This window comes from Arvicola amphibius, chromosome 4 (assembly GCF_903992535.2).
Source record: "Arvicola amphibius chromosome 4, mArvAmp1.2, whole genome shotgun sequence".
Classification (NCBI taxonomy): domain Eukaryota; kingdom Metazoa; phylum Chordata; class Mammalia; order Rodentia; family Cricetidae; genus Arvicola; species Arvicola amphibius.
The window spans coordinates 148,657,286-148,670,602 of NC_052050.1; the positions used below are offsets into that span (position 1 = coordinate 148,657,286).

Sequence of the window (13,317 nt, forward strand, 5' to 3'; positions counted from 1 at the left end):
GGGTCTTTTACTGGCTTGGAGCTGCGCACATTTGCTAGGCTGGTTATCCAATGAGCCCCCGGAATCTGTGTCTCTGCCTCCCTAGTGCAGAGATTATAAGCATGTGCCACTTTACACACACACACAAACACACCTTCTATGACTGAGGTGTGGCTCAGTGGTAAAGCACTCACCTAACAGGTACAAAGCCATGATTTGATCTCCAGTACTGCATAAGAAAATCATGTTCTTGAATTAGATTGGCTTAAATTGCATTGGCGTAACAAAAATTTGTCACATTATAGAATTTCTGCCCTTTAAAATGCCAGTGTTAAGTACATGACTATTTTTTTTTTTTTTGGTTTTTCGAGACAGGGTTTCTCTGCAGCTTTAGAGCCTGTCCTGGAACTAGCTCTTGTAGACCAGGCTGGTCTCGAACTCACAGAGATCCGCCTGCCTCTGCCTCCCGAGTGCTGGGATTAAAGGCGTGCGCCACCACCGCCTGGCGTACATAACTATTTTAATTTGAGCAATATTTATATAACTTTTTAGTGAATTATGGTTAACTTTTCTTGGCAAATAAAATGTTTTTATTCTCATGTGAATCATCAGATTCAATGTAGAAATCAAGTTATAGAAATATATAGCAATATGAATTCAGATACTATGAATATATAATTGATATGAGGCTTTTTTCCAAACTTTCAGAATGCTGAAAGAGACTTGAAACAAATTAGGCTTCGGAACATAAAAGATAGTAAAATTCCAAAGCAGATATATAAAACTAAGATCCAAACATTCTTGTCTTTTGCTTGTATGTTAGAAAGATGATTGGGGCTCATGCTCACAGTCTGGGTTGGCTGTGCGATTCCCACTATCTCATGGGATAGCCCTGCTGGCACCAGACTAATGATCTTCATGTGTGTGCTGTCAACGTGAATTGACCTCAGGGTCTGTAATTTGAAGGTTTTATTGAACTGATAAACTAAGATTTTTTTCTTGTTATTCTAGAGAGGAGTAAAGTTTGAAATTAGCCTAGATAAATGTGTTTCTGAGGATGACAACATCCAAGAGAATGAGGTATGCCATTATGTACATATTGCCATGATCAGCTATGATGAAGTGAGTTTTTCTTCAGGTTCATGAAATTGTTACATGGGCTATAATGAGAATTTCCTAAATACACTTAGAAGCAAGATGTCTGATGCTTAAATGAACCTTCCAAAGACTTCTTATCTTCTCATGTAAAAAGATGAGACTATTTCCTTGAATGAATCATTCTACTATAATTTATGTTTCTTTTATAAACAAGTTATTTTCCTGATAATGTTAGCTTTTTATTATTGCCAATAAAAAAGCATGGTATATAGTCAACAGTTAATATGCTGACTTAAAAATCTTTGAGCAAGTAATCTGAAAGTGTCATTTATTTTAGGTCTTGATTACTTTAGGTCTAATAACTTTGCAGCTATCTTTGGGTAAATCTCAGTTGTGTATCTGGACTCCCCTTGATGTGGCAATAAGTGCTCATGTGCACAAGTGGTATATAGACATACATATAGATAAAACACTCGTACACATAAAACAAAAGTAAGTAAATATTTTTAAAAAGAAGAAGAAAAAGACTTACGTTGGATACTGAGAGCTGGGCGTGGGTAAGGAAACCCTGAAGAGGGTAGTGTGATTCGGAAGGTGGAAATCAAGTTGTTCTGTGATCAGGGCTGGCTGCTTGCTATTTGCAAGAAGAGATGAAAACATTGCTGTTTCTGTCTCAGTCAAAATGGTTCCACCTTTAAAATTATATGGGTTTGTTTAACAAATATCTATATGTATATGTATGTGTGTGTATACAGATACATATATTACACACCATGTATCTTGAAAATTAATATTTGGGGACACACACATATTAATGCATTTAACTCCCAATTTGGCTTTTTACTCATGAAAAATTGTGAAATTTCTTTAGGTAATGGATAAACTAAATGACACTTTGAGCTTTGAAGATGGCATGAAGTTTCAGGAGTACAGACCTATAAAGGAGCATGAAGATTACACAGACAGAGCCTTTGAAGAACTCTGTGGCCCAGAAACAGGTACATGTTGCTTCAAAGTAGTGGAAGAAAGGGGAATTTTTCATTGCTATCTTCTCCAACTCTCTCCACTGCACTCTTGACACACACACACACACACACACACACACACACACACACACAGAGAGAGAGAGAGAGAGAGAGAGAGAGAGAGAGAGAGAGAAAGTACCTCAACCTCAGCATGTGTCCTCCTCCTTCCCAGAGACCTTTGCTTCAGGTCAAGGCATTGCCAAGGTGATAGCTCCTTCTCCACACGCAGGGCATCTCCTCCTCAGAGATACCTCTGAACTTTTCCTCTGCCTCCATGCCTTCTGCTGCTAGGTAGGATTCTGTCACCCTTGAGCACTGTGGTGACATAGGAAACCATGCATAATCCAGGGTTCTGGAGCTAGTGGTAGTCTGAATCCTAGCTGGCACTGGGGTTTCTGGTCATGGGGCATTTCTTTTTTTGCAAGTTACTTTCATGTTCTAAATCCCCTTTTTCCTCTTTGAGGCATAGGAAACAACAGTAATAATAACCACACAGGGTTTCTGTAGTAATAAGAGTGATATAGGATATGTACAAGGTACCTGCCTAAATGATAGGTGTCTAATAAATAATCTTCCATTAATAAAAAATGATTGACTGACTTTTATACATGTGTGCCTGCATGGGTTTATGTGCACCACTTGCATGAAGGTGCTGGTGGAGGCCAGAGGCAGATCCCCTGGAACTGGAATTACAGGAGATTGTGAGCATCTGATGTAGGAACCCAGAGTCAAGGCAGCAGGAGCGTGAAGCCTCTCGTCCCATCACATCCTCACTCACAAGCAGATGTAGCTGCTGCTCAGGTCACTTTCTCTACTCAAATATAATCAGGGGCCAAACCTAGAGAGCTGTGCTGCCCACAGTGTGCAGAGTTCTCCCACATCAACTAAAAAAATAAAGTCCCCAACAGACATGCCCAGATCCAGACAGTCCCTTGCTGAGGCTCTATTCCACTTGATTCTTCATCATATCAAATAGACTAAAATTAAAACTAAGCATTGCATTGGGAAAAAATATGAAATCTGATCCTAAACAATGATACTACAAGACAAAATTTTAAAAAAATCACATGTAAGGTTACATATTTGAAAATGAAGTAAAAGAATGTGTATATACATATTTTCTTAAATAAGAAAGAACTGGCTCTTCTTTTTTTATTGATTTTTATTGAGCTCTACATTTTTCTCTGCTCCCCTCCCTGCCTCTCCCCTCCCTTTCAACCCTCTCCCAAAGTCCCCATGCTCCCAATTTACTCAGGAAATCTTGTCCCATGTAGGTTATATCTATGTAAGTCTCTCTTAGAGTCCTCATTGTTCTCCAGGTTCTCTGAGATTGTGATTTATGGGCTGGTTTTCTTTGTTTTATGTTTAAAAACCACTTATGAGTGAGTACATATGATAATTGTCTTTCTGGGTCTAGGTTACCTCACTCAAAATGATGTTTTCTAGCTCTACCCATTTGCCTGCAAAATTCAAGATGTCATTATTTTTTTCTGCTGTGTAGTACTCCATTGTGTAAATGTGCCACATTTTCCTTATCCATTCTTCAGTCGAGGGGCATTTAGGTTGTTTCCAGGTTCTGGCTATGACAAACAAAGCTGCTATGAACATAGTTGGGCACATGTCCTTGTGGCACGATTGATCATCCTTCGGATATATACCCAAAAGTGGTATTACTGGGTCTTGAGGAAGGTTGTTTCCTAATTTTCTGAGAAATGGCCATACTGATATCCAAAGAGGCTGTACCAGCTTGCATTCCCAACAGCAATGCAGGAGTCTTTCCTTTACCCCACAACCTTTCCAGCATAAGTTGTCATCAGTGTTTTTGATCTTGGCCATTCTTACAGGTGTAAGATGGAATCTCAGAGTTCTTTTGATTTGCATTTCTCTGATGACTAAGGATGTTGAGCATTTTCTTAAGTGTCTTTCAGCCATTTTAGATTTCTCTGTTGAGAATTCTCTGTTTAGGTATGTACTTCATTTTTTTAAATTAGATTATTTGTTCTTTTGATGACCCATTTCTTGAGTTCTTTGTATATTTTGGAGATCAGATCTCTGTCTGATGTAGGGTTGGTGAAGATCTTTCCATTCTGTAGGCTGTCGTTTTGTCTTGTTGACTGTGTCCTTTGCTTTACAGAAGCTTCTCAGTTTCAGAAGGTCCCATTTATTGATTGTTTCTCTCAGTGTCTGTGCTACTGGGGTTATAGTTAGGAAGTATTCTCCTATGCCAATGCTTTCAAAGAACTGGTTTTTCAAACAACAAAAAATCTGGGAATGCAGTACACACTTGTAATCTCAACACTCAGGAGACCAAGCTGAAAAGGGTCAAGAGTTTAAGGCCAGTATGGGCCACAGAGTACGTCCATTATTTCAAAAATCCACCAAAATAAAAAAAAATCAGGAAGTAAATAAAGAAATATTTTAAAATGTAGAAAAACATCATGGAATAAAAGAAATTATTAATAGATGTGGCATTAATAATGAAAATCTTGGCTGAGCATGGCGACTCATGCATACATATAATCCCAGTATTTGGGAGGCTGTAGTAAGAGGCTCAGAAGTTGAGGCCACACAACAAGGTCCAGGATTAAAAGGCCAAAACATAATAATAAAAATATTTTAAAAATATGATACTAAGTTTCATGAGTAATATAATTTCTTTTCTTTTCTTTTTCTTTCCCCCCCCTTTTTTTTGAGACAGGGTTTCTCTGTAGCTTTGGAGCCTGTCCTAGAACTAGCTCTTGTAGACCAGACTGGCCTCGATCCACCTGCCTCTGCCTCCTGAGTGCTGGGTTTAAAGGTGTGTGCCACCACCACCTGGCTATAATTTAATTTCTTAATTTTTCAATTAAATTTGTGTGTGTTTGTGTGTCTGTGTGTATGTATATATGTATGTGTGCGTGTGTATGTATGTTTGTGTATGTGTATGTGTGTGTCTGTGCCACATGGGATTGAACTCTAGCTGTCAGGTTTGGCAGCACGTGCCTTTCCTGCTGAACCTTAAGAAGATGAATTAGTTTATATAAACTAAAAAGAAAATGCATTTGGGGCTGGAGAGATGACTTGGAAGTTAAAAGCCCTTGGCTTTCTTTAAGAGGACCATAATATAGTTCTCAGCAACCACACCAGGTGGCTCTAAACCAAACTCCAACTCCAGGGGATCAGATTCATGGTTTTTTTTTTTTTTTTTTTTTTTTTTTTTTTGGTTTTTCGAGACAGGGTTTCTCTGTGGCTTTGGAGCCTGTCCTGAAACTAGCTCTTGTAGACCAGGCTGGCCTCGAACCCACAGAGATCCGCCTGCCTCTGCCTCCCGAGTGCTGGGATTAAAGGCGTGCGCCACCACCGCCTGGCTCAGATTCATGTTTTATCCACTTGCACAAATAATAAAATAAATATATTTTAAAAAATTGATCTGGGCATGGTGGCTTTTGCTTGCTGTCCTAGCACATGGGAGGCTGAGGCAGGAAGATAAAATTGCCATGAGTTCCCAGCCAGTCCGGGACACAGAAAGGGGGCACACTGGGAAGACAGAGGCATTGAAAGGAAACAGAGATTGCATGAGTAGAAAGAGAGTCCCATGAGAATTTTCATAGATGTCTCAGTGATTTGTCCATTCCTGTATTTCCTTAGCTCTTAGCTAAACTGGATAATCAAACATTAATGATGAAACGGAACAACTTTGAAAGCAGTTTGCGGTTCTAACCTTCTATGGTGGATCTGTTAAAAGACCAGGTGGCGGTCCTTGTGGCTTGAACATCCTACTCTTGGGTCCCCATGTTGATTAGCTTCATGTCTTCGTAACACAAACTAGAGTTATCTCAGAATAGTGAGTTTCAATTGAGGAATGGCCCCTTTGAGGTTGGCCTATAGGGAAGCCTGTGCGACATTTTCTTGACCGATGATTGATGTAGGAGGGTCCCACCATGGTGCCATCCCTGGGCAGTGGTTTTGGGAGGCAGAAGGAAGGGGACTGAATGTGAGCTGAGAACAGCATTCTTCCATGGCCTCTGCTTCAGTGCCTGCCTGGAGCTCATGCCGTGACTTCCTTCGTGAGGAAGTATTTCATGCTGTAAGATGAGATAAACCCTTTCCTCCAACAGCTGCTTTCGGTCATGGTGTTTGTTACAGCAACAGAAAGCAAATCGGGACAGTCCCTAAGAATTGCTCGGTGCTGTCGTCATTCTCTGGCTGCCACGGAACTAATGAGTTATTGTCTTACACCCAGAGGGCTGCCGCTTTTCTGATGTCGTCTCTGTGGAGAACAGGCGGCGGTGGGATGCCCGAGCGCCTCAGACTCTGCTGCAAATAATGGCAACAGCAGATGTCACCTCCACCTGCCCCACCATGCCTGATGGTGAGTCTTGGCTCAGTTAGCGTTGTCCGGGTCCTGGCACAGATGTGCTGCCAGCGCACACTGAATTGGAATAGTTGTCACTTCTCAGTCACTAAACATTTGACACAGATGTTGTTTGGGCCTCTGGAGAATCAACTTGAGACTTGGCTGCTAGTTATCCTAGCGGTTGATGATGCTGGTCATGTAAAAGGAAAGAAAGAAAACCACACCTGCTGTCTTTCCTGAAGTGAGAGAGGGGAAACAAGGAGGGAGTCTTCTGGACTTAATTCCCACACCAGCTTAATTACAGCCTTGTTATTTCATTGACGATTTCTTTTACCCCTCAGCAATAAAATTGGCCTTAGGGTTAGGGATGCAACTCTGCTGTCAAGAGCTTGTCTAGCATGCACAGGTCCTGGGGTCAAGCTCCAGCAAACAGGTGGTCATGTTTATGCAACAAGCAGTTTTCACTACTGACTCAACCCCCAAGCCCTTGGAAGTCATCTTAATAAACAGGGAGGTTTTTTTTTTTATTGCTCACTTCCTCTGTTCCTTCTTATCACATAACCCTGAGAACAGGTTCAAGTTTAAAACCATGGTATAAGGTGAGTGAACAGCCATCCATGTCCTTGGATTCAATTATCCCAAATGGAAATAAATATTCAGAACAAAAGCTTTGTCTATGCTGAACACGTATGGATGTCTTCTTGTCATCGTTCCCTAAGTAGTGCAGTATAACAATAATGTGTGCAGCGTTTGAATTGTGTTGTGCTGGACAAGTCACCTAGGGTTGGTGTAAAGCCTATGGAATAGGCTGGAGAGATGGCTCAGCAGTTCAGTTCCCAGCACCCAACTATGGTAGCATGTAACTTGAGCTGTAGGAGATCTAACACCTTCTTCTGACCTCTTTGAGTACTGCAACTAGACGCACAAACCAACACCCTCACACATATATACATACTTACTAAAAATAATAAAAATTAAGTCTTAAAATATAATGTTGCTGGCCATTAGACATGGTGGCATATGCTGCAATCTCAATGTTTGGGAGGGAGAGATGGAGACCAGGAGTATCAGGAGTTCAAGATCACCCTCAGGTACATAGACAGTTCAAAGCTAGTGTGAACTGCATGAGACACTGGCTCCTCCCCACTCCTATAAAAGTATGTGGGAAGGTGTGCTTAGCTTTTGTGCAAATAGTGCCTATTGCCTATAAACTATTGAATCATACACATATTTAAAAATATTTTACTTTTATTACTTTTAATTATGGACCATTGTGTCTCTGTGTGGATATACACATGGGTGGTGTTTGTGGAGACCACAGGCATTAGCATCTTCCTGAAGCTGGAGTTACAGGTGGTTGAAAGAGACTATGCGGGAAGCAAACTTGAATCTTCTGCAAGAGCTGCAGGTGCTTTCAATTGCTGAGCCATCTCTCGCGCCCCCATGCACAGATTTTTATATCATTGGATGCCCTCTAATTAATCTGCTTTGAGTGCCAAGAGACAAGTGTGTATCGTGAAAGTGAGTTTAGTGTAGTGTATGAGCTGACTTATAATTCAGGAAGACATCCAAGGGTGAACTCAGTTTAAAAAATAAGCGCATGGAAACTCATCCCAGTGCACACAGTAAAATACGACTCTTCTCATCGACACCTGACAAAAAGGCAGTAAAGTTGCTTTTATCCTGGTTTCTTTATTAATAAAATGGGGAATGTGGTTCCATCCATGGTTCTAACGTTTCATGGTCTTAGAGGAACTGAAGCAAAGAGGCACCTTTATGTTTGCTAATGCAGTATCCTTTGCAGATGGCCACGTTGTTGTGATGGAAGGTAGCCCAGAAAGTGGGAAGCAGTGGTGGTATGTACCAGGGACCTCGAGTGCTTTGGCAGCAGCCCATGCCTGCAGTAATTCACTGTCAGCCAGGAAAGGAGGGCCTGGTATGTAGTTTATTTCTTACTAAGCTACTGGTAACCCCCAAGGAGTTATGGCGATGCTTTATGAGTGCAGAAAGGTGCTAACAGCGTATTTGGCTTGCGAGAGAACTGGGAACATGTCTTGCCTTGTCTGATTTGCTCTCAAACCAAGCTGTTTCTAAGTGACGTAACAAAAGGCATGAACGTCCAAGGACAGAGGCATCATTTTGTGTAACATTTGAAGGTGGCAACTGAATCTAGCATTGCTCAGCTCTGATAGGTATTCAGGGGCTCACTTTATTTTCCTATGGGTGATGAGAATGCAAACAAACATTGTTTGTTTTGTTTTGTTTCCACTGTATTTTGTTTTTAAAGGGTACCTGCCACTATGTAGCTCTGGATAGCTGGATAGCCTGGAACTCTTTGTTATGTAGACCAGGCTGGCCTTGAACTCACAGGGATCCACCTGCCTCTACCTCCTGAGTGGTCTTCATTTTTAAAGCAACACCCATCCCTTCTTTCTTACCAGAATCTTTGTGTTGTCCAAGAAGACATCAAGCTTATAGGCACAAGTGATCTTCCTGCTTCTTTAGTAGCTGGGATGACAAGCACACATCATTACATATAAATACATTATATATTATTTTTTCATTTTTTTACTGTTTTTATTGAGCTATATATTTTTTCCACTCTCCTTCCTTCCTCTCCCTATATGTTATAGATTATATAACTCTCTCTCTCTCTCTCTCTCTATATATATATATATATATATACATATATATATAAAATCTCACATGATACACACACTATATATAATCTCACATGATACACACACACACACACATACACACACACATACACACACACAGTGCCTGTGCTTCCTGAGTGCTGGAATTAAAGGCATGCACTACCACACCTGACTAATCCATATTATATTTTTATTAACAGATTTTCTTAACTGACTCAAAATGGCTACCATATGATTCTTCATCTTTGTTTAGATTCATTACTAAGTGATTTTTTCCACTGAATCAAAACAAAATTTCCTATGTTACAGTTTAACTTTCTCCTGGGATGTTTACATCTATGTTATTGTTTAACTTTTTCCCTAGGATGTTTACACTAAATTCATTCTGGGGGCATCAAGCATAGGTCAGGCATGGTGCTGTATAACCATGGCCCTAGCATTTTAGAAGTAGAGGCTGGAATACCTTGTGTTTGAGATAGCCTGTCAGAAATGGGTTTGAGGGTTCCAAGAAAATAACCGTATGACCCAAAATATTTCAGCAAAGCGAAGTTTTACTTCTGTGGAAGGGTGTATAGTCCTGTCAACCAAGCAGGCAAGCACACAAATCCAGGGGTCCCTGATAGATTTTTATTCTGAACATAAAAGGAATAAAGAAACAAGCAGATATTGCTATTCTAATATCTTACAAGATAGATTTAAAATGAAAACTAATCCAAAGAGAACATTTTAAACTCCTAAGGGAAAAAAATCCAAGAGGATATTACAGTCCTGAACATTTATGCACCAGAGAGACACCCACTTTTATAAAACCAAATGCTATTAAATCTAATGTCATAGATTGACTCAGGCACAGTGATATTGAGAAACTTTCTCTCTCTCTCTCTCTCTCTCTCTCTCTCTCTCTCTCTCCTCTCTCTCTCTCTCTCTCTCTCTCGTGTGTGTGGGTTGTGACAGAGTTTGTCTGTCCTGGAACTCGCTAGGTAAACCAGGCTGGCCTCGGACTCACAGAACTCCACCTGCCTCTGCCTCCCAAGTGCTGGGATTAAAGGTGTGCTCCACCACTGCCTGGTTAGCACTCCACTCTTACCGATGCAAACAAAAACTAAATAGAGTAATGGTGGCCCCAATAACATCACAAATCAAATAAATCCAATAGGCATCTACAGGACACTGTACCCAAACGCTAAAGAATACAGTTTATTTATTCTCAATAGCCCATGAAAATCAACTGCAAAATCAACCACATATTAGGATAACAATTGAAGTCTGAACAAATTTACAAAAGAAAATTGAAATAACAGCCTTCATATTATCTGACCACAAAGGAATAAAGCTGGGAATCAATAGCAACAGAAAGAAGAGAAAGTACACAAACCCGTGGGAAGTAAACAATATACTACAGGATGAAAGTTGGGTCAATGGAGAAACCAAGAAGGAAGTTTAACACTTCCTAGAACTGAATGAAAATGAAAACAAAACATACCCAAATCTACGGGACACAATGTGATGTGGGAGAGTCTTTTGTTTGAGTTGATTTCATTGGCTAATAAAGAAACTGCCTGGCCCATTTGATAGACCGCCCCTTAGGTGGGTGGAGTAGACAGAACAGGAAGAGGAAGTGAGGTAGAAGGATCAGTCAGATGCTACACCTCTCCTAAGTTAGGCAGACTGCCGTGCCTCTCCTCAGAGAGAGATGCCAGATGCGATGAAGCTCCAGCCCAAGATGGACGCACGCTAGAATCTACCTGGTAAGGCACCACTTTGTGGTGCTACAGATTATTAGATATGGGTTAGTCAAGATGTGAGTAACAGGCCAGGCAGTATTTAAAAGAATACAGTTTCCGTGTAATTATTTTGGGGCATAAGCTAGCCAGGAGGCTGAGAGCAGGGCGGCTGGAAGCTGCCCGTAGCTCATCACTACAGAATGGCGCCCACGTGGATAATTGAATCCACAGAAAGCCTGAGAAAGCTTGGGAAAGAATAGAGTAAAGCATGTTTTCTTGGTAGCAGCTATTTCTCAGGTTTGGCTTTGCTTGCTAGAGGTAAGAAAGCACTCTCATCTAAGAGAGGCTTCCTGACTCAGCTTTAGCTGCAAAATCTTGCAGCTCTTTTAAGAGGTCCTGCTACGAAACACTTAAATGGCGTTGATAAAAGCTGACTGCATGCTTGTTTGTTTTCAGCCATAGCAGGAAAAAAGTTGTGCTGTTTTAAAATGCTGGTGTTCTGGTCTGTACTGTCAGGACAAACTCTGACTCTTTCAAGCAGGCAGTCCTGACTGTTGTTTGACACTGTTGCAGCTTGCTTGCTGGCAGGGACCTTGAAATGCCATAGAGTTGTGGCGATAAACATGGCTACCGCCGGTACCTCCACCACGAGGCTAGAAAGCTAAGGCATGGGCTGGATCCAGCCGCCAAAGTTACGGCTTTAGTTCTACCGATTTTGGTGGGTAAATTAAAGACTTATGTGGTCACAAAAAGAGAGATATACAGTAAAAGAAAAATTCAAAGTCGAAGAAAATGTCTAAGTGGTTTACACTGTGTTAAAAATATATGCAGGCTAAATGTTAAAGTTCTTAAAAGTAAAAAACAAAGAAAAAGAAAAAAAGAAAAAGAGGAAGTAGTTTGTTGTGGTGGTACACACCTTTAATCCCAACACTTGGGAGGCAGAGGTAGATTGACCTCTGTGACTTCAAGGTGTGGCAGCACACACCTTTAATCCCAATGCCTGGGAGGCAGAGACAGACAGATCTCTGTGAGTTCTAGGTGTGGTAGCATACGCCTTTAATCCCAGCACTTGGGATGCAAAGGCCAGTGGATTTCTGAGAGTTCAAGGACAGCCTGGTCTACAGAGTTATTCCAGGACAAAGATATACAGAGAACTTGTCAAAAATAAAAGTAAAAATAAATGAAATAGAGGTTAAAATAAAGCCGTACAAAGATGGAAAATACACAAAGAATCTTGATGCTGTATACTATTATGCTCTCTTTGAATTGTTTGAATGCTGAGGAAGGAGCAACAGCTGCTAAAAGATATTTGTTTACAAATGCTGCTAAACTATTCCAGAATAGATATTTTGAAAATACCTTGACTTTACAATTTGGATCTAAGGACATGATGCTTTGGAAAGGAGTTTCTTTTATTTTTACAGAAAATGAGACCCGTTGGATTGCTTCTATCCCAATATGGTATGATAGACCACGGCCTCCTGAAAGGTTGCTGTGAACACCTTCAGAAAATTACTTCACCCAACTGATGACTGAGATGAACCTGGCACACAGGTTACACCATGAAAGACCTAATTAACAGCGTCCCCATTCAGCAGGAAGCAGTTTGGAGAGAAATAACTGCGCCCATTTTCCCAAATATTGTTTATAAATGTTCTTTTACATTTAAAGGGGGATATAATATGGAGATGAGTAATTTGCATTGATATGGATTTGGCTTTAGTGATTTAAATTTAAGGTCAATTTTGTTATATGTATATGTATTTCTGATACTGATTAATGTATTGTGATTGTGTAGTTCATTTAAAAATGTAATGTATATAGGTTGTTAATGGATAGTTATCAATATTAGTAAAATTTGTAGTTATGTTAGTTAGATTTTCTAGCTATATAGAGATTTATTTAAGTTACATAGGCATTCTTCATATCTTTCAAAGACTACAGAATATCGCATTTTAGATGTTTTAATAACTTAAGGCTTTTCATGACAATGAGACACATCAGCTCCTGGCAGCACCAATCTACTTCAAGAGGAAGATGGGCATCGAAGAGGATCCTTATGGAGTTTGATAGCCACTTGGGCAAGAAACTGCTCTTGCCTGGACTGTTGGCAGAAACTGGACACAAAGAACCCAACGAGAGAGGACTGCTGAACTTGCCTAAATGTGAGATGATTCTTTGGGGTTCCTAATTCAAGAAAGAGTCTGCGAGACATTCTGAAGGACACAGCAGATAGTGACTGAACTACCTTTGAAATTTCCTGATCATGGAAATGTCTGCTGGAAACTATGGGCCTGTAGGCTGAAGATGGATGCCCCAACAGTACAAAAGAACTTTGGGTGACTGTCCAGGCAGTGAGATGTCTCTGTCATTTCTAGAGTTTTGGAAGTAGCTTACTTCTTGTTCACCTAGGTAATATTGTGTCTTTCTGGAGTCTCTGATGGAGTTGAAGAATAGATAGATAGTTATAGTTGTTTTCCTTTGTTATGATAAAA

At 40.4% G+C, this 13,317-nt stretch overlaps 1 protein-coding gene across 1 annotated transcript in view; it reads left to right on the top strand.

Annotated features, from left to right (window-relative positions):
* Nek5 (NIMA related kinase 5) overlaps positions 1–13,317 on the top strand; it is a 44,561-nt gene that overhangs the window by 23,931 nt on the left and 7,313 nt on the right. Inside the window, exons 13-16 of the mRNA XM_038325531.1 lie at positions 991–1,059; positions 1,949–2,075; positions 6,325–6,453; positions 8,243–8,374. Coding sequence (XP_038181459.1) covers positions 991–1,059; positions 1,949–2,075; positions 6,325–6,453; positions 8,243–8,374 — 457 coding nt within the window. The remainder of the gene's footprint in view (positions 1–990; positions 1,060–1,948; positions 2,076–6,324; positions 6,454–8,242; positions 8,375–13,317) is intronic.